This window comes from Budorcas taxicolor, chromosome 10 (genome assembly GCF_023091745.1).
Source record: "Budorcas taxicolor isolate Tak-1 chromosome 10, Takin1.1, whole genome shotgun sequence".
Classification (NCBI taxonomy): domain Eukaryota; kingdom Metazoa; phylum Chordata; class Mammalia; order Artiodactyla; family Bovidae; genus Budorcas; species Budorcas taxicolor.
The window spans coordinates 26,578,562-26,600,939 of record NC_068919.1 but is presented as its reverse complement, the minus strand read 5'-3'; the positions used below and the strand labels follow the sequence as shown (position 1 = coordinate 26,600,939).

The window sequence follows — 22,378 nt, the reverse complement described above, 5'->3', positions numbered from 1 at the left end:
TTGAAACATGTATACTATCATGTAAGAAACGAATCGCTAGTCTAGGTTTGATACAGGATACAGGATGCTTGGGGCTGGTGCACTGGGATGACCCAGAGAGATGATATGGGGAGGGTGGTGGGAGGGGGGTTCAGGATTGGGAACTCATGTACACCTGTGGTGGATTCATGTCAATGTATGGCAAAACCAATATGGTATTGTAAAGTAAAAAAATAAAATTAAAAAAAAAAAGAAACAAGAAAAAAAAAAAAGAAAATGTATACAATAAGAAGCAGTTGGTAGAAAAACATTGCTGAAGGGTTCCCCATGAAGTTCCCCATGAAGTTCACTTAACTAAAAATGTATTTTTCAATTTAAAAGCTATTTGAAATTAAACATTTTCTTCCTCCACCTGAAAAAAAAAAATAAAAGCTTCTCTAGCAATTTGATATACAGTGATGCCAAGTTTTGTACTTTACAAAAGTAATAGTCCATGAAGAACTAGAAATAAAGGGAAAAATCTTATCCTTTAACACAGGTAATTTGAGAAACATTGTCTTAGGGTTCTTAGCATATGATCTGAAAATCTTAAAACTATGAAATGCACAATGTAGTGGAAACCATTTTGTATAAATCTCTGTATAAGCCCTTATCCCAGTATCATGTGATTATTAATTCTAGAGATACAACATAACTTAGTGAAGGGAATATGGGTTTTGGATTTAGATTTCAAGATTTATACTAAAGTTCATCCATTGATAGCTTTATCTTGGACAAGTTGCTTAAATTCTTAGAGCTTCAGTTTATTTACGTATGGAACTGCAATTAGTAGAATAACTAATGCATCGAGACATAAGGTGATAGTAAGTGAGGAAGTGTTAGTCGCTCAGTCATGCCCGACTCTTTGTGACCCCATGGACTGCAGCCCACCAGGCTCCTCTGTCCATGAGATTTTTCAAGCAAGGATACTGGAGTGGGTTGCCATTTCCTTCTCCAGGGGATCTTCCCCACCTAGGGATCGAACCCACGTCTCCCAAATTGCAGACAGATTCTTTACCGACTGAGCTACAAGGGAAGTTAGGTGATAGTAAGTATTCAGTAAATATTATGGTTACTTTATTTCACTTGCCCTCATAGCACTCAGTACATGAGACATAATGAGAGTGAATAAGAAAATAAAACACTATTGACATACAGGGAGTTGCAGACTTTTCTATCAGAAAATATATTTCACAAATAAGAAAAATATTAATATTTACATTTTCTTAGAAATTATCTTGTATCAGTTTAATTGATTTGCTCTCAAAGCACACTGTATTCTAACAGTATTAACAGATATATAATTGTTTGTTCAATTTCTCCTTCCCACCTAGGCTGCAAGTTCTACAAAGTTAAGAACTGCATCTGCCTTCCTCAGTCCCATTCACTGAAAATTTACAATCAAAAATAATTGTTTGCTAAAACTCTGAATAACAAGTAAAGTTGTCCCTTGAACAATATGAATTTGGATTTTGTGAGTCCATTTACATGTGGATTTTTCCATAAATATACAAAAATATACCCATAGAACATTGTGCAAAACTTTTATTGAAGTGGATAGCCTGTCCTTATATAGACATAAGGTGATTAAAACAGTGTGCTAGTTTCCTTAATCTTTCATAACTTGGGTTTCTAAAATTATTTTACTATATAGTAATTGGAGACACTACCTATCAGTCTGTGATCACAAGTAACTGTGTTTTAAAAACTCTAACAATGTTTCCAATGCTAAGTTACAAATATTATTGTGATGCTGTATACCATAAAGGGCTTCCCTGATAGGTCAGTTGGTAAAGAATCCGCCTGCAATGCAGGAGACCCTGGTTTGATTCCTGGGTCAGGAAGATCCACTGGAGAAGGGACAGGATACCCACTCCAGTATTCCTGGGCTGCCCTGTGGCTCAGCAGGAAAGAATCCACCTGCAATGCAGGAGACCTGGATTCTATCCCTGAGTTAGGAAGATCCCCTGGAGAAGGGAAAGGCTATTCATTCCAGTGTTCCAAGAGTATATATTCTGGCCTTGGAGTACAAAATAAAGCAGGGCAAAGGCTAACACAGTTTTGCCAAGAGAATGCACTGGTCATAGCAAACACCCTTCTCTAATAACACAAGAGATGACTCTACACATGGACATCACCAGACGGTCAATACCGAAATCAGATTGATTATATTCTTTGCAGCCGAAGATGGAGAAGCTCTATACAGCCAACAAAATCAAGACCAGGAGCTGATGTGGCTCAGATCATGAACTACTTATTGCCAAATTCAGACTTAAATTGAAGAAAGTAGGGAAAACCAATAGGCCATTCAGGTATGACCTAAATCAAATCACTTATGACTATACAATAAAAGTGACAAATAAATTAAAGGGACTAGATCTAATACACAGAGTGCCTGAAGAATTATGGATGGAGGTTCATGACATTGTTCAGGAGGCAGTGATCAAGACCATCCTCAAGAAAAAGAAATGCAAAAAGACAAAATGGTTGTCTGAGGAGGCATTACAAATAGCTGAGAAAAGAAGAGAAGCTAAAGGCAAAGGAGAAAAGAAAAGATATACCCATTTGATTGCAGAGTTCCAAACAATAGGAAGGAGAGATAAGAAAGCCTTCTTCAGTGATCAGTGCAAAGAAATAGAGGAAAACAGTAGAATGGGAAAGACTAGTTATCTGTTCAAGAAAACTAGAGATACCAAGGGAACATTTCATTCAAAGCTGGGCACAATAAAGGACAGAAATGGTATGGACCTAACAGAAGCATAAGATGTTAAGAAGAGATGGCAAGAATACACAGAAGAACTATACAAAAAAGATGTTCACGACCGAGATAACCATGATGGTGTGATCACTCACCTAGAGCCAGACATCCTGGAGTCTGAAGTCAAGTGGGCCTTAGGAAGCATCACTATGAACAAAGCCAGTGAAGGTGATGGAATTCCTATTGAGCTATTTCAAATCTGTGAAGATGATTCTGTTAAAGTGCTACAGTCTATATGCCAGCAAATTTGGAAAACTCAGCAGTGGCCACAGGACTGGAGATGGTTAGTTTTCATTCCAATCCTAAAGAAAGGTAATGCCAGAGAATGTTCAAACTACTGCATAATTGCACTCATCACACATGCTAGCAGAGTAATGCTCACAATTCTCCAAACCAGAGTTCAACAGTACGTGAACTGTGAATTGCCAGATGTTCAAGCTGGATTTAGAAAAGACATAGGAACCAGAGATCAAATTGCCGACATCTATTGGATCATCAAAAAAGCAACAGGGTTCCTGAAAAACATCTACTTCTGTTTCATTGATTACATCAAAGCCTTTGACTGTGTGGATCACAGCAAACTGTGTAAAATTCTTCGAGAGATGGGAATAACAGACCACCTGATCTGCCTCCTGACAAATCTGTATGCAGGTCAGGAAGCAACAGTTAGAACCGGACATAGAACAATAGACTGGTTTCAAATAGGGAAAGGAGTACGTCAAGGCTATATATTGTTACCCTGCTTATTTAACATATGCAGAGTACATCATGCGAAATGCAGGGCTGGATAAAGCAAAAGTTGGAATCAAGATTGCTGGGAGAAATATCAATAACCTCAGATACACAGATGACACCACTCTTATGGCAGAAAGCGAAGAAGAACTAAAGAGCCTCTTGATGAAAGTGGGAGAGTGAAAAAGCTGGCCAAAACTCAACATTCAAAAAACAAAGATCATGTCATCTGGTCCCATCACTTCATGGCAAATAGATGGGGAAACAATGGAAACAGTGACAGACTTTATTTTTCTGGGGTCCCAGATCACTGAAGATAGTGCTTGAGGCCATGAAATTAAAAGACTCCTGCTCCTTGGAAGAAAAGCTATGACCAAGCTAAACAGCATATTAAAAAGCAGAGACATTTCTTTGCTGAAAAAGGTCTGTCTAGTCAAAGCTATGGTTTTTCCGGTAGTCATGTACGGATGTGAGAGCTGGACCATAAGGAAAGCTGAGCGCTGAAGAATTGATGCTTTTGAACTGTGGTATTGGAGAATATTCTTGAGGGTCCTTTGAACTGCAAGGAGATCAAACCAGTCAATCCTAAAAGAAATCAGTCCTAAATATTTGTTGGAAGGACTGATGCTGAAGCTGAAACTCCAATCCTTTGGCCACCTGATGTGAAAAACTGACTCATTGGAAAAGACCTCAATGGTGGGAATGATTGAAGGCAGGAAGTGAAGGAGACGACAGAAGATGAGATGGTTGGATGGCATCACTGACTCAATGGACATGAGTTTGAGCAAGCCCTGGGAATTGGTGATGGACAGAGAAGCCTGGCGTGCTGCAGTCCATGGGGTCACAAAGAGTTGGACACGACTGAGTGGCTGAAGTGAGTGATATACCATAAAATTTTATAGTGATTCATTCATTATCAAATCAGCAAGGCTACCATGAAACAATTGTGGTGATTACTCTAGGTTACTTTGAGGCTATTATATTACTGCTTCTTCATTATCAGTATATAAATTGTTATGATTAAGTATCAGTCTCTGTCCACTTTATCTTTTCTTTTTCGATGTCTAGTGTTAGTAATATGTGTAATATACACAATATTTTGTATCCTACAAGATATAGAGATGTAGGTATAGACAGATGATTTATCTTATAAACAGATGATGTAAAGTTACAGTGCTGTAAATATATTTTCTCTTCCTTATTACATTTGCACGCTACTATACTCAATGGGAACCCACCCCAGTACTCTTGCCTGGAAAATCCCATGGATGGAGGAGCCTGGTAGGCTACAGTTCATGGGGTTGCAAAGAATTGGACATGACTGAGCAACTTTACTTTCACACTTAAAATAGGTAACCAACAGGGACCTACTGTATAGCACAGGAAACTCTGCTCAATATGTTGTAACACCCTAATTAGGAGAAGAATTTGAAAAAGAAACAGATACATGTATATGTATTATAAGTGAATCACTTTGTTGTACACCTGAAACTAGCACATTGTTAATCAATTATGCTCTAATATAAAATAAAAAGTTAAAAATATTTTCTTTCTCTAGCTGACTTGATTTTAAGAATATAGTATGAATGTGTGTGTGCTCAGTTATGTCTGACTTTGCAAACCCATGGATCCCAAACAAGGGATCAAACCCACATCTCCTGGATTGTGGGTATATTCTTTACCTACTGAGCCTTGAGGGAAGCCCAAAAAAGAAGAGGGGGAGATATCAAAAATATTTGTTCTGTGAAAAATTGGCTAAAATTTTCAGTGATGTAAAAAATAGCATGTAAATAAATAGCCTTCAACATCGGAGAATCAGACTGCAAATCTTATACTAATATGTCATAGCAGATTATATACTTATAACAAGTCAACAAAGATAGAATGGATATAATTGGATGTTTAAAAAAACATTAAAATATCCCTGATTATATAACTGGTGAGATGCACTAAAGACTGAGAAGAGTTCTCAAGAGACAAAAAGTTAGAGACTAGATTATAAAAGTGAAGGGATAAGGAAAAGAAACTATGTTAAAATGAGTACTAAAAAGAAAGAAGTATTAAAGAAAGTATGTATATAATGACAAGAAGAGAAAAGACAAGGACCACTTCATGAGATAGTTTAAGACTATCTTTCATGACTTTCTGGACCCACTCTTCAGAAATTTTATAATCATAAACAACATTTAATACTGTATATCAGGTATCTTTTAGGCACTCAGTCTCTTGGAAGACATTCTTCATAAGCCTTATCAATTATACACATCAAGTTATAAGGTTTATTTGCCCTTTGGATCTCCAATACCTTCAACTACTTAAGAACTGGAATTTGAGGAAAATGAGTTTACAGGGTAAAGAACTATAACCGTGAAGCCTGATAGGATAATGCTAATAGTGATTTACTTACCGTGAAATAAGTACTGAAAAAAAAATGTTTAGAAGAAGTCAAAATTAAAATTTCCCTAGATGTACTAAAAGGAAGAAAAATATACATCAAATATCATAATACAGACACTCACAGTTTTAAGTGTGAAATTCTAGATGGAGACACCAGGATACGAAGACTAGTCACCTCTTGTTTACTCACTAAGTCGTGTCCAACTCTTTCGTGATGCCACCGACTGTAACTTGCCAAGTTTCTCTGTCCATGAGATCTCACAGGTGAGAATACTGGAGTGGGTTGCCATTTCCTTCTTCAGGGAATCTTCCTGACCCAAAGATCAAACCTGTGTCTCCTGCATTGCAGGTGGATTCTTTACCATTGAGCCACCAGGGAAGTGCCATGATGTCTAGTCACCTAAGAGTCACTTAATATCTACAAACCACCCCCTGATTCAGAGAAGGCAATGGCACCCCACTCCAGTACTCTTGCCTGGAAAATCCCATAGATGGAGGAGCCTGGTAGGCTGCAGTCCATGAGGTCGTGAAGAGTCGGACACAACTGAGCAACCTCACTTTCAGTTTTCACTTTCATGCATTGGAGAAGGAAATGGCAACCCACTCCAGTGTTCTTGCCTGGAGAATCCCAGGGAACGGGGGAGCCTGGCGGGCTGCCGTCTATGGGGTTGCACAGAGTCGGACGCGACTGAAGTGACTTAGCAGCAGCTGATTGACGATGTTGTAAAACCCGGTTCCCTTATAGATTGGTTTTTCTCAAAAGAAAAAGTTGTTAGATTGTTTTGCTCAAACACGTTAATTGTAACTCTTTGTTAAAGTAATTAAATATTCAGATATAAAAGAAAAGACCCAATCCTTTTGCCTTTTATTGTGATTAATTCCCTTTCTTGACCCATATAGAATCAATGTCTCCAGAAATAGATTCTAAGACATTTAATCTTTATAGATAAGGGAAATATTGGCAGCTATGGTTCCAAATTATAGAATTATTAAGCTGAAAGGGGACTATGACATCTTTTGGTTTTGAAAATCTAGACTATCATTGCTGTAAATTTCCTTCTCAACCTAAAAATATTGAGAGGGTATAATTTCCCTCAGCCCTGCATTTTGTTTAAAAATTGTCATAAATTTGTCTCCACACCTAAGTAAATATCTGCCTCTCCTAAATTAAGACCAGTTCTTTTTTTTTTTAATTTTTATTTTTACTTTATTTTGCTTTACAATACTGTATTGGTTTTTAAAACTGTGTGCAATAAAATGATTTTCAATGTCTCTTTCAATTAACTTTTTATGTACATAAACTCAGCAAACTAAGCTTTCAGTTTTCAAGACTCAAAAACTCAATCCCTTTTACATTTTCTCTTGGGATCTCTTTTTCGTGTACTTCCCATGTCCAAAAAAAAAAAAAATCACGTAAGTCAACTCTCTCTCAACCTTCTGCACTCTACTTACAGTTTAGAGACAAAATTAAAAAATCAAAATTCTAAAGTTATAAAGCACTTAAGACAGTAGTAGAGACAACCAATATTTAAGTTTTCATTTTATTTGTATACTTTCCATATCATAAGATGACATTTACACTGGAAATAATTTATTCAGTTTCACATTTTTGGATATCTCTTCTATTCAGGTAGCTCCTATACAGACTTTTTTCATCTTGAAAATTTTACAAGTACCTAATTAATTTTTTTTCCCTTTTTAAGATTGGTTTATAATTTATCTCTTTTGAAAAACTAATGGAGATGACAAGAACCCTTGTTTTCTTAGTTTCTTATGTCAGCAATTTTTCTTACCTGTTTATCAAACTACAGGATGAGAATCATTCAGATAATCATCCTGGCAACAGAGTGCTAAACCCCAAACATTAAAAAATCATTTGACTTTTCCTAATATCTTTCATGTTACCCTAATGCAAAAGCTGTGTGACTCTAGTAAAAGGTCAAAGTCAGTTTACTTTCTGCAACATATCAATACCCCCTTTACACTTATACTCCACTGCTTGTCAATTTGTTACCTCAGACACTAGCTACCCAGTTTTAGGATAACACTCATGCATTTGAACATATGACTCACATCCTTAGCAGCTCATATCTGACATTAGAATTACTTTCCTTATTGTTAAGTTTACCCTTATTATTCACTTTTACCTGTACAAAGAAAAGAATATCTTCACAGAGTCTTAGATTTTCTGTGTTCTCTAATATAAAGTGCCATAAAATATTGCTGTTATAGAAATAAAGTTAATTAATAGTTCCAGAGGACAGTGATCAAGTGATACTGCCTAGACCAGAGTTTACAAGGAGTTCATGGGTCTAGGGACTTTACCCCTGGGGACTTATTTGGTTTGACCAGAACAGAGATCCTAAAAAACCCATAATAAGACACTAGAGACAGAGAGGAAACAACATATATTTATTAACATTGAAAAACAGAACACAAGATCTGTAATCAAAATTTTGTTAATTTGACTTATAGCTTTCAAATATTTCTTTCTTCTTAAAAAAAATCTTTTGGTTGCAGTGTACAGCATGTGGGATCCTAGTTTCCAGACCAGGGATCAAACCCCTGCCTCTGTATTGGGAGCCTGGAGTTTAACCACTGGACCACTGTGGAAGTCCCTCAAATATTTCAATATATGGCTTACATACTTTTGTTTTCACTCCTCCCCATGTCCCCACAATTGTCATAGGCAATAACTCTTTCATTTACAGATTCAGTGATACGAGGAGCCCAAAGTTGTCAGAGGCCAGTCTTAGCTGTATTCCCTTTGGAATATTCTTCCTAGGAGGCATTAGGACCTCTGAGTTTACTAATCCGAAGTTCACAAGAATGGGGAGTATAAATTCCCATAGTAAATGATTTGATCCTATTGCTAAAGTGACTTTTCCCCTCTTAGGTTCACATATACTGGCTATAGGGCAGGGGACAATATGTAGTGGCCGCTGGCTTGTAAGATATGTTCTGCACAGAATAGCCTCCTAAACTTGCTAGATGTTCACTTCCCAACTGATACAAAAGCAGAACATTACAAGGCCATTCCATCACTCCATCAGTGAACTGTTTCTTAGTTATGGAGCATGCATGTGTGTATGCATGCTATAGTAAATTCTTTTGGTCTGTTGTTATACTTCATTTTCTGTAAAAATGTGCCCAGAGCTGCTGATGTTTCATGGGACACCACAAGAACAGATAAGGCAGAAAAGTTATTCTGTAAGCCTATAAATGATAGTTTCTGCAGATGCACCATGGTTGGGAAAGAAAAATCAGTACCCTGAATACATTTATATCACTATGAAGACAGGTCTGTAATCCTGGAAAATCTAGATGATGAGTCTACTGAGAGTATGGTGAGGTATGGCACCATAAAGGGTTCTGAGGCTTTATATTTCAGAGAGGGCACAGAGAATGCCTATGCAAAAGACTGTTAGAGATCACTCACTATACAGGAACAAAGATGATTTGCCTCTGTGATGTAAAACTTGCTTCCACATTCTCTCCCTAGACTTCGTGTCAAGGAATTTATACTTTTGGTCTTTCTTAGGTCTTAAGGGAAAAAAACCAACTATTAGCCTTGTTTACAAATTAGTAACATCTATAGTAAGTATTTATAGTAAGTAAGTACTTTGGCAACCTCATGTGAAGTGTTGACTCATTGGAAAAGACTCTGATGCTGGGAGGGATTGGGGGCAGGAGGAGAAGGGGATGGCAGAGGATGAGATGGCTGGATGGTATCACTGACCCTATGGATGCGAGTTTGAGTGAACTCTGGGAGATGGTGATGGACAGGGAGGCCTGGCGTGCTGCGATTCATGGGGTCGCAAACAGTTGGACACAACTGAGCGACTGAACTGAACTGAACTGATAGTAAGTAAGATTAGTAAGTATCATAGGACATCTTTTCTCCCAAGGAAAGTATACAATTACAGATATTCCCTGTCTGAGGGAAGGGAAAGATGGGATGTATAGTAAGACCCTGAGTTCATCTCCTTCTACAGGCACATTGAATATATACCTACATAAAGAGCAACTGCTTCTGAAGAAGATCTGAGGATTATTGACCATCTACTGCACAGAGTCAGTCTACATAAAAATGGAATACCCATGATGAGGGTAAAAGAGGAGAGTGAAAAGCTGGCTTAAAACTCAACATTCAAAAAACGAAGACCATGGTATCCAGTCCCATCATATCATGGCAAACAGAAGGGGAAAAAGTGGAAAAAGTGGCAGATTTTATTTTCCTGGACTCCAAAATCGCTGCTGACAGTGACTGCAGCCACGAAATTAAAGATGCTTGCTCCTTGGAAGGAAAGCTAGGACAAAACTTAGACAGTGTATTAAAAAGCAAAGGTCTGCATAGTCAAAGCTATGGTTTTTCCAGGAGTCATGTATGGATGTGAGAGTTGGACCATAAAGAAGACAGAGCACCAAAGAATGCTACTGCTGCTAAGTCGCTTCAGTCGTGTCCGACTCTGTGCGACCCCATAGATGGAAGCCCACCAGGCTCCCCAGTCCCTGGGATTCTCCAGGCAAGAACACTGGAGTGGGTTGCCATTTCCTTCTCCAATGCATGAAAGTGAAAAGTGAAAGTGAAGTCGCTCAGTTGTGTCTGACTCTTCCCAACCCCATGGACTGCAGTCTACCAGGCTCCTCCGTCCATGGGATTTTCCAGGCAAGAGTACTGGAGTGGGGTGCCATCGCCTTCTCCGGCACCAAAGAATAGATGCTTTCAAATTGTGAAGCTGGAGAAGTCTCTTGAGAGTCCCTTGGTCTGTCAGGAGATCAAACCAATAATCCTAAAGGAAATCAGCCCTGAATAATCATTGAAAACTCCAACACTTTGGCCACCTGAGGCAAAGAGCCGACTTACCGGAAAAGACACTGATGCTGAGGAAGACTGAAAGCAAAGGAGAATGGGGCAGCAGAGGATGAAATGGTTAGATAGCATCATTGACTCAATGGACATGAATTTGAGCAAAACTCCAGGAAACAGTGAAAAACAGGGAAGCCTGGCATGCTGCAGTCCACGGGGTTGCCAAGAGTCAGACACGACTTAGAGACTGAACAACCACCCTTCATGGGAACCCCACCAGTCATAGAGACCTCCAACAGGGAGGGATACGGCTGGTGTGCTCCCCTGAGACATGCTGAACAAATAGTAGTTTCAAGTACACCTAAACTATATGAGAATACAACCTATTTAGTAACCGCAGGTCACCTGTCAAACAGGAAACTGCTGGAGCTCTCTCAGAGGTCAGCGGTGCTAAGGAGCTCCATTTTTGATGCCCCTCCCACTATGGAGAATCTTCATGGTTTGTACTTCCTCAGTGCCCAGCCATCCCTCTCAGATTGTCTTAGTGCTGCACTCCCCAGGCACTGCCTCCAGTCTGGATACTCAAGTTACAGCCAGCTTGCCAAAGCCCCAAAGCACAAATAGTCTACTCAAGAGGATGCTTCCCCACAGGGACACTTTTTCAAGACCAGGAGAGGTCGCTGTTTCACCTAATTCATAGAAACAAGAACCACTGGTCAAACCAAATGAAAAGACAGATAAGTATGTTCTAAACAAAAGAACAAAATGAAACACCAGACAAACCCTAATGAAATGGAGATAAGTAATTTACCTGATAAAGAGTTCAAAAAATGACTATAAGGATGTTCATAATACCTGGGAAAAGAAAGGAGGAACCCAGTGAGAACTTAAAATCTTAGATAATGTAAGAAAGATAATGTAATCTTAGATGATGTAATCTTAGATAATGTAATCTTAGATAATGTAAGAAAGAACCAATCACAAATGAAGAATTCAATAACTGAAATAAAAAATAACTAGGAGGAATAAACAAAAGACTGGATGATATGGAAGAGAAGCAATCTGTACTCTGTGCTAGTGGAAATCACCCAGTCAGAACAGAGAAAAAGAAGAAAGAATTTTTTGGAATGGAAAAGATTTTTTAGTAAAATTATGATGTCACAATTTAAAAGCTCTATGGAGTTGCAGTCATGAAAAGTACAAGTTCTATGGTGCAGAAAGTGATAGCTAAAGCTAAAAAGAAAACAACAAATTGGGGGGAGATATTTGAATACAAATAGTCAAAGACATTTGAATACAAATACAAAATATTTGTATTATACAAATACAAAAATTCAAATACAATATTTGAAAGCAAATAATACAAATATTATAATAAAGGAATTAATATCATTAGCATAGATGTGGAACTGATAAATCAATATGCAAAAGCTAGTATTCCACTGATGAGGACAGGGTGGATGAAGATCTCAACATGGGATGTTACCTTCTATTTCAATAAGAAAAAACGTGACAACTTTTTGTCTGTCTTGAATCATTTTTTTCCTTCCACTGATGACAGTACCCCATCTCCCCCATTTGAGAAATGTTTCTCCTTAAATTCATATAGCTCTCTGGAGGTTGTCAACCACACACTTTGGCCGTTGCTACTAAGGTGGGTGTCAAGACGTAGTCCATGAAAGATCTGGCATAGAGCTAAAACAATGCTAACTAGAATTCTTTCATTGTGTTTTAATGTAGATGTTAGGAAAGAAAACCTCTCCCTTTCCTACAGGGTTGCTCTGCTGAAATGACTTAAAATTTGAGTTATTTGCAGCCTCTCTTCTCTCCCTACAAGATGCATAAAAAAGTCCATATGCAACAGAAGAAAATAAGACCAATGTACAGAGAAAAAAATAGTCAATAGAGAAGGAGAGAAAGAAACAGAGCAAGAAGGAAGAGAAATGGAGTGAATAAGAGAGAAAATCCAAAAGTGTGCAAGTAAATGACTCTCTGGAGTCTGTGAGGCTGGATCCACTATTAGACATCACAGTAACCTGAGTCAATAAGTTCCTTTAAAAAATATTAAAAGAGTTTTTGCATTGTGGTAAAAATCTATGTATATAAACATACATTGCAACAGTTCTAAGCACAGCTCAGTAATGTTAAGGATATTCAAGTTGTTGTACAATAGATCTATAGATCTTTTCCTCTTGAACAACTGAAACTTTTCAATTCTTTGTTTTAGTTACTTTAAGCTTTCTTTGATTGGATTCCTGACATATGTAATTCAAAGAGTTCAGATTAATAACGTGAAAAAGTACAAGTATAAAAAAAAGAAATTTAAGGTAATTTAAAAAAAAAAGAGCTTCCCAAGTAGCTCAGTGGTAAAAGAATACGCCTGCCAATTCAGGAGATACAGGAAACGCGGGTTTGATCCTTCGGTTGGGAAGATCCCCTGGAGAAGGAAATGGCAACCTGGTCCAGTATTCTTGCCTGGGAAATCTCATGGACAAAGACTGATGGGCTACAGTCCAGGGGGTCACAAAAGAGTAGGACATGGCTTAGCGACTAAACAACAAAATAAATGGATATACAGGTATTAGTTTCCCAAGGTCCAAACAAGGACTCAACGATGAATAAATGGTATAAGGGCAATGGAAATAAAGAGAAAAGGGAAAGAAATTATCAAGTAAGATAAGATATAAAGTAAATAACAACTGCTTGTAAGACCAAAGGAATATTGATAAACTATATAAGAATCTATACAAATCAGAGTTATTTGCAGTACATCCTTGAGAATAAGCCTTAGTTCTTCTTTGTTGAAATGGGTATGAATTCTAAACCTGTTGATGCAAATCCTTCATTTCTTTATAAGGGAATATAGTCATATGCAAAGCATTTTCCAAACTTAAATTTAGCTTGCAATTCATTCAAATGCAACAGGAATAGTCACGCCAGGAGAGGGAATAGGAAGAACCTGGCTAGTTACATGTGGAAAGAAGAAAGTATCTGTAAGAGCATAGGGGTTAGATGACCTGGAACATAGTATGAAAAAGAGTCAAAAGGTAAACTTTGTGATGCCCAGCGAACACTGTCCAGATAGAATTCCTGACCTAAGGATCTTATTTTTCCAGTGTGATGGTAGGCATATCCTAGTGTGGAGATATAGTCATTAAATATAAAAATCTGATATGATTAAATATTTGTATAATCCAGCTAACTCTTGCTCTGATTCCCTGCTCATTAACGTTTATGTCACTGTTTAACTTCCCAGAAATTTTCCTACAGTTGAAGAATGAGTTACATTTATGTGGAAGTTCAGGCCACTTAACTGATTTTTCTATGACAAGTTAATAAATAGGCATCTTGATGTATATATTTCCATGTCATAGTGCTTTACTAAGTGTCAACTGGCAATCTTTTATATAACCTACTATGACACTGAAGAGACAGTTTTGAAGTTTCAGTTCAGTTTAGTTGCTCAGTAGTGTCTGACTCTCTGCGACTCCATGGACTGTAGCACACCAGACTTGCCTGTCCATCACCAAATCCCGAAGCTTGCTCAAACTCTTGTCCATTGAGTCTGTGATGCCATCCAACCATCTCATCCTCTGTATAGAAGTCTAGACCAGTAAATCTATCAGATAATGTCTCTTGAGAGACAAGCAATTGGCCTTCTCCAGATGATACTTTTTACCACACCATATACTTCCTCCAACCATAGGCAGTGACATGGTTTCTCAGTTAACATTTTTAAAAGAATCATATTATTTTAATCTGGGTCATCTAAATGTGAGTATGGTACTTGGAAACTCCCAATATTAAAAATAGAAGTATAATATCACTCCAACTCAGTAAAGAGACTTTATAATACTTTGGGCATTTAAGAAATCCTTTTGCAAATAATAAATTGACTGCATACTTTCTTCATTGCCAGTTTCATTTCTTTGTTCCTCAATGTATAGATGACTGAATTTAAAAAAGGGGTGAGAACTGCATCAAAAACAACAAGGAATTTGTCTAGGTGTGATGTGGAGTGAGGCCAGATGTAAACAAAGATGCAAGGACCGAAGAACAAAATCACCACCATGACATGAGTTGACAAAGTGGAGAGGGCCTTAGACGAGCTACCTGAAGAGTGTTTCCGAACAGTGATGAGGATAAAAATGTAGGAGACGATCAATGTGAAGAATGATCCCAGGGATATGAATCCACTGTTGGCTGTGACCATGGACTCCAGCCTGAAGGTGTCTGTGCAGGCAAGTTTGATGAACCGAGGAAAGTCACAGTAAAAGCTGTCTATTATATTAGGGCCACAGATTGGCAATTTTACAACAAAACCCAGTTGAACCACAGAGTGAATAAATCCAATTATCCATGCAGCAACAAGAAGCAGAAGACACATTTTTCTGCTCATAATGGTGAAATAGTGGAGAGGCTTACATATGGCAACATATCTGTCAAAGGCCATGGCAATAAGAAGCACCATCTCCACCCCACCAATGATATGGATGAAGAAGATTTGCGCGATGCAGCCTCCAAAGGAGATGACTTTACGTTTTCTAAAAATGTCATAAATCATTTTGGGAGAAATTACAGAGGAAACTCCCAGGTCAGTGATGGAGAGGTTGGCCAACAGAAAGTACATGGGGGAGTGTAAGTGAGGGTCCATCATCACAGTGAGAACAATGAGGGAGTTTCCTAGCATGCTGGCCATGTAGAAGATGGAAGAGAACATGAAGAGGAGAAGTTGAATCTCCCAGGAGTTGGTGAGTCCCAGGAACACAAACTCCGACACCATGGAGTGATTCATTCCATGAATTGATTTATCAGTTAGAATGTTGAAAACGAAACTAAAGAAAAAGAAAAGGAAACTAAAATATTAATAATTTTTTATATTATTAACATAATGATCACTTATTCAAGGATATTCACACTCTGAAGGCTATAAATCTCCTCAATTCCTTCTCAGGACAGTATACCTACTAAATAGCATTTTCCCTGCGGTCATCTAAAGTAGTTGGGTCACTTCCATGTGCAATGTCCCTTTCACCACAGTCTCCAAGACTGCTGCTGCGACTGCTGCTGCTACTGCTGCTACTGCTGCTGCTAAGTCGCTTCAGTCATGTCCAACCCTGTGCGACCCCATAGATGGCAGCCTACCAGGCTCCCCCGTCCCTGGGATTCTCCAGGCAAGAACACTGGAGTGCGTTGCCATTTCCTTCTCCAATACATGAAAGTGAAAAGTCAAAGTGAAGTCGCTCAGTCGTGTCTGACTCTTAGCAACCTCATGGACTGGAGCCTACCAGGCTCCTCTGTCCATGAGATTTTCCAGGCAAGAGTACTGGAGTGGGGTGCCATTGCCTTAGACTACTCATCTATAAATAAGAGAATAGAACAAACATGCTGATATAGTAGATGTCCATGGCCAGAATTGGAGGAGTAGGGATGGTGGTATAGTGCATCACAAAGAGAAAAAGAAGAGGTAGAGATGGCATTTGCCAAAACACACATATTCCATTTTTAAACTGTTCATAAAGCAATCCTTCAGCCATTCAAGTTGTGTCATTTCTTAACCTCACCTCATCTCTGGCACATAATATGTGTCTTGAATCATTTTATGTCACTACCTACAACTACATTTGCAATTCACACAAAGCACACAAATAACCTGAGATATGCAGGTGACACCACCCTTATGGCAGAAAGTGAAGAGGAGCTAAAGAGTCTCTTGATGAAGGTGAAAGAGGAGAGTGAAAAAACTGGCTTAAACTCAACATTCAAAAAATGAAGATCGTGGCACCTGGTCCCGTCACTTCATGGCAAATAGATGGGGAAACAATGGAAACAGTGACAGACTTTGTTGTCTTGGGCTCCAAAATCACTGCAGATGGTAACTGCAGCCATGAAATCAAAAGACACTTGCTCCTTGGAAGGAAAGCTATGATCAACCTAAACAGTATATTAAAAAGCAGGGACATTACTTTGCTGACAAAGATCTGTCTAGTCAAAGCTATGGTTTTTCCAGTAGCCATGTATGGATATGAGAGTTGGACTATAAGAAAGCTGACTGCCAGCTTTTGAACTGTGGTGTTGGGTAAGACTCTTGAGAGTCCCTTGGACTGCAAGGAGATCCAACCAGTCCATCCTAAAGGAAATCAGTCCTGAATATCCATTGGAAGGACTGATGTTGAAGCTGAAACTCTAATCCTTTGGCCACCTGATGTGAAGAAGATTTATTAGAAAAGACTTTGATGCTGGGAAAGATTGAAGGTGGGAGGAGAAGATGACGACAGAGGATGAGATGGTTGGATGGCATCACCTACTCGATGGATTTGAGTTTGAGCAAGCTCTGGGAGTTGGTGATGGACAGGGAAGCCTGGCGTGCTGCAGTCCATGGGGTCACAAAGACTCAAACAAGGCTGAGTGACTGAACTGAATTGAAGATCATGGCATCTGGTCCCATTAGTTCAGTTCAGTCTCTTAGTCATGTCTGACTCTTTGCGACCCCATAAACCACAGCATGTCAGGCCTCCATGTCTATTACTACCTCCCGGAGTTACCAAAACTCATGTCCATTGAGTCGGTGATACCATCCAACCATCTCATCCTCTGTCGTCCCCTTCTCCTCCTGCCCTCAATCTTTCCCAGAATCAGCTTCTTTTTTAATGAGTCAGCTCTTCCAATCAGGTGGCCAAAATATTGGAGTTTCAGCTTCAACATCAGTCCTTCCAGTGAACACCCAGGACTGATCTCCTTTAGAATGGACTGGTTGGATCTCCTTTCAGTCCAAGGGCCTCTCAAGAATCTTCTCCAATACCACAGTTTAAAAGCATCAATTCTTCTGTGCTCAGCTTTCTTTACTGTCCAACTCTCACATCCATACATTACTACTGGGAAAACCATAGCCTTGACTATATGGACCTTTGCTGACAAAGTAATATCTCGGCTTTTGAATATGCTGTCTAGGTTGGTCATAACTTTCCTTCCAAGGAGTAAGCATCTTTTAATTTCAGGGCTGCATTCACCATCTACAGTGATTTTGGAGCCAAAAAAAATAAAGTCAGCCACTCTTTCCCCATCTATTTGCTGTGAAGTGATGGGACCGGATGCCATGATCTTCGTTTTCTGAATGTTGAGCTTTATGCCAGCTTTTTCACTCTCCTCTTTCACTTTCATCAAGAGGCTTTTTAGTTCTTCACTTTCTGCCATAAGGGTGGTGTCATCTACATATCTCAGGTTATTGATATTTCTCCCGGCAATTTTGATTCCAGCTTGTGCTTCCTCCAGCCCAGCATTTCTCATGATGTACTCTGTGTATAAGTTAAATAAGCAGGGGGACAATATACAGCCTTGATGTATTCCTTTTCCTATTTGGAACCAGTCTGTTGTTCCATGTCCAGTTCTAACTGTTGCTTCCTGACCTGCATACACATTTCTCAAGAGGAAGGTCAGGTGGTCTGGTATTCCCATCTCTTTCAGAATTTTCCACAGTTTATTGTGATCCACACAGTCAAAGGCTTTGACATAGTTAATAAAGTAGAAATAGATATTTTTTCTGGAACTCTCTTGCTGTTTTGATGATCCAGCGGATATTGGCAATTTGATCTCTGGTTCCTCTGCCTTTTCTAAAACCAGCTTGAACATCTGGAAATTCACCGTTCACGTAATGCTGAAGCCTGGCTTGGAAAATTTTGAGCATTACTTTGCTAGCATGTGAGATGAGTGCAATTGTGCAGTAGTTTGAGCATTGTTTGACAAAAGACTTCCCTGGTGGCTCAGACAGTAAAGCGTCTGCCTACAATGCAGGAAGACTGGGTTCGATTCTTGAGTCAGGAAGATCCCCTGGAGAAGGAAGTCTCAACCCACTCCAGTACTCTTGCCTGTAAAATCCCATGTACAGAGGAGCCTGATAGGCTACAGTTCATGGGGCCTCAAAGAGTTTGACATGACTGAGCGACTCCACTTTCTTTCTTTCTGGTCCCATTACTTCATGGCAAATAGATGGGGAAATAACAGAAACAGTTATAGACTATTTTCTTGGACTCCAAATCACTGCAGATGGTGACTGCAGCCATGAATTTAAAAGACACTTGCTCCTTGGAAGAAAAGCTATGACCAACCTAGACAGCATATAAAAGGCAGAGAGATTACTTTGCTGACACAGGTCAATTAGTCAAAGCTATGTTTTTTCCAGCAGTCATGTATGGGTATGAGAGTTGGACTATAGAGAAAGCTGAGCACCGAAGAATTGATACCTTTGAACTGTGATGTTGGAGAAGACTCTTGAGAGGCCCTTGGACTAAAAGGAGATCCAACCAGTCCATCCTAAAGGATATCAGTCCTGAATATTCATTGGAAGGATTGATGCTGAAGCTGAAACTCCAATACTTTGGCCACCTGATATGAGGAGCTGACTCATTAGAAAAGACCCTGATGCTGGGAAAGATTGAAGGCAGAAGAGAAGGGGATGACAGAGGATGAGATGGTTGGATGGTATCACCGACTCAAAGGACATGAGTTTGAGCAAGCTCCGGGAGATGGTGATGGACAGGGCAGCCTGGTGTGCTGCAGTCCATGGTGTTACAAAGAGTTGGAGATGACTGAAGGACTGAACAACAACCAGAACTACATAATCACTACTGAGGGTTATGGGATAATAATTTATAACCAATTTCACTCCTCATGCACAATGAGATATGCATTTGTGTGAATATATGAACAGCCATAAGTTCAGTTCAGTTCAGTCACTCAGTCGTGTCTGACTCTTTGCGACCCCATGAATCACAGCACACCAGGCCTCCCTGTCCATCACCATCTCCCAGAGTCCACTCAGACTCACGTCCATCGAGTCCGTGATGCCATCCAGCCATCTCATCCTTGGTCGTCCCCTTCTCCTCCTGCCTCCAATCCCTCCCAGCTTCAGAGTCTTTTCCAATGAGTCAACTCTTTGCATGAGGTGGCCAAAGTACTGGAGTTTCAGCTTTAGCATCATTCCTTCCAAGGAAATCCCAAGGTTGATCTCCTTCAGAATGGACTGGTTGGCTCTCCTTGCAGTCCAAGGGACTCACAAGAATCTTCTCCAACACCACAGTTCAAAAGCATCAATTCTTCGGCGCTCAGCCTTCTTCACAGTCCAACTCTCACATCCATACATGACCACAGGAAACACCATAGCCTTGACTAGACGGACCTTAGTCAGCAAAGTAATGTCTCTGCTTTTGAATATACTATCTAGGTTGGTCATACCTTTTCTTCCAAGGAGTAAGCGTCTTTTAATTTCATGGCTGCAATCACCATCTGCAGTGATTTTGGGGCCCCAAAAAATAAAGTCTGACACTGTTTCCACTGTTTCCCCATCTATTTCCCATGAAGTGATGGGACCGGATGCCATGATCTTCGTTTTCTGAATGTTGAGCTTTAAGCCAACTTTTTCACTCTCCTCTTTCACTTTCATCAAGAGGCTTTTTAGTTCCTCTTCACTTTCTGCCATAAGGGTGGTGTCATCTGCATATCTGAGGTTATTGATATATCTCCCGGCAATCTTAATGATAACAGCCATGTTAAAAGGCAACGTTTTGGAATCCATTTTTTTCTATTGCTGGGTTTCTTTTGCCCCTTCAGTTCCAAGTTAACCATTTGAGAATGAAGAAAGGGGTCCAGTGAGAAACAAGCAACTAGTTATTGACAGATAATCCAGATTTTATATTTCATGTATGGCTTCAGAGTTTACCCACTAGAAAAGCAGTAAGTGAGAAGACATCAGCCAAACCCTAGATCTATTCAGTGCAAAACAGTAGCTACTAGTTATATGTTGTCATTAAATGAAACTAAAAATCTGTTTTCTCAGATGCACTGGTCACATTTCCAGTGATCAATCACTATTGTTTATGTAATGGATGGTGCAATAGACCATTTCTGGAAAGCATGCATCCTTTAAGGGCTTCTCAGGTGGCTCAGCAGTAAAGAACTTGCCTGCCAGTGCAGGCGACAACAGGTTCCATCCCTGGCTCAGGAAGATCCCCTGGAGTAGAAAATGGCAACCCACTCCAGTATTCTTGCCTGGGAAATCCCATGGACAGAGGAGCCAGGTGGGCTATAGTCCATGGAGTTGCAAAAAGTCAGACGTGAATTAGCAACTAAGCAACAAACATCCTTTAAAGGTCAATCAACATACCATTTTCTCCATAAACATTTCCCTAGCTACTCTATATTGATATCTTCCTTCTCTTATTCCCAGAAGTTAGGAAAGTTAAATTTTGATTGAAATAATTAATAATTCCCCATATAAAAATAAATATATGACATCATGGGAGAAGCTTCAGGTGCTTGTTGTCAACCAGGAAGAACACACAAGAGTCCACTGGATATTCAGAGACAGCTTTACAAAGAAGAAAGGATTTGAAGTAAGTTTTGAAACATCAGTAGGAGTTTAATAAGCTGAGAGGAAGGGGCAAAGTATTCTGAGAAAATATAATCAGTATCCCTTATTTAGAGCAAATCCTTGGCTATTTACCATAGTTCTTCAGTGATTTTAATTTTTAATCTGTAGATTCTCTCCCCAAATATACTATAAGTCTGAGGAGGATAAAGACCATTTCTTCTGGTTCTTGTGTTTTTAAAAATAACAAATGTAATAAACAGCTAAGATTTCTTGATTGTTTAGGCAGTAACAGTCTTCTGAAGTAAGGCCATTTTTTTCAGTTCTGTAATTTTCCACAGTTCCTGCTTTAATAGTCTAACATATTTTCCTACCAAGTCCAGTAGGCATAAAAGAAGTTGAAATTAAAAACTAACCATTAAAACTTTCCCAACAACTCTGAAGAGAATGCCTGGTATTCTTGCCTTAAATTCCCAGTTGTCTAGTAAGGAAGCCTCAGCTCAAGGCTTCTCGAGGTCCATGGTTTAACTTCTGAAATTTTAGAAGACAAGAAGAAGCATGTAGAAAAGAAAGGTAGAGGAGGGAACAGGGAGATAGACAGAGATCGAAAGAAGCAATAGCAACCAAAATAGAAGGGAGCTAGTTTCTATCTTCCAAATTTCATAATACAATTAACAGTCATCTTCCATGCTATTCTGAAATTCAGGGAAGCAAATACAGATGCTTTAAAATAATATTTTAAAAGTCTCTAAAATAGTTAATGATTAATGATATTTTAGAACTGAAAAAACACACATTATCTGTATGGCATATATATACTAAGTACTGTCACATATTAGATGCTTATGATTACCTTTTGGGCAAATCTTTCCATAATAAAATTATTTTCATTTATAGGCGAGGAATCTCAAGTTCAGAAAAGTTAGAATTTATCCCAGAATATAGAGTTATTTAGTTTGGAACCAAAAATCAAGTCTTCTGATTCCAAACCCATTGCTATTTGAATACATCAGGCCAATATGGATTTTTGTTCATGATCTAAAACAACTATTCTTATTACAAATTTTAAGCATGAATTTTAAAAATGTGCACCTGAAACTTACACAGTATTATATGTCACTTTTATCTCTATAAAGTTGGAAAATAAAAATCTCATTTTACTTAGAAAATTCCATTTACATGTAAATACTTAAGGCATAAATAAATTAACTCATCTAAGATTTCAAATCTACTAGTAGGAGAGCCTAGACTTAAATCCACATATTATTGCTATAGCTTAAAGGGAAGGGAGAAAGGCAGT

At 38.9% G+C, this 22,378-nt stretch overlaps 1 protein-coding gene across 1 annotated transcript; it reads right to left on the bottom strand.

Moving 5' to 3' along the window:
- Positions 1-9,034: 9,034 nt before the first annotated feature.
- LOC128053962 (olfactory receptor 4F3/4F16/4F29-like) lies at positions 9,035-15,513 on the bottom strand. The gene is made up of 2 exons (XM_052646478.1): positions 14,620-15,513; positions 9,035-9,061 (listed from the first exon to the last, which is right to left on the bottom strand). Exons 1-2 carry the CDS (start codon positions 15,508-15,510, stop codon positions 9,035-9,037), a joined length of 918 nt encoding a protein of 305 aa, XP_052502438.1. The 5' UTR covers positions 15,511-15,513.
- Positions 15,514-22,378: the final 6,865 nt, after the last annotated feature.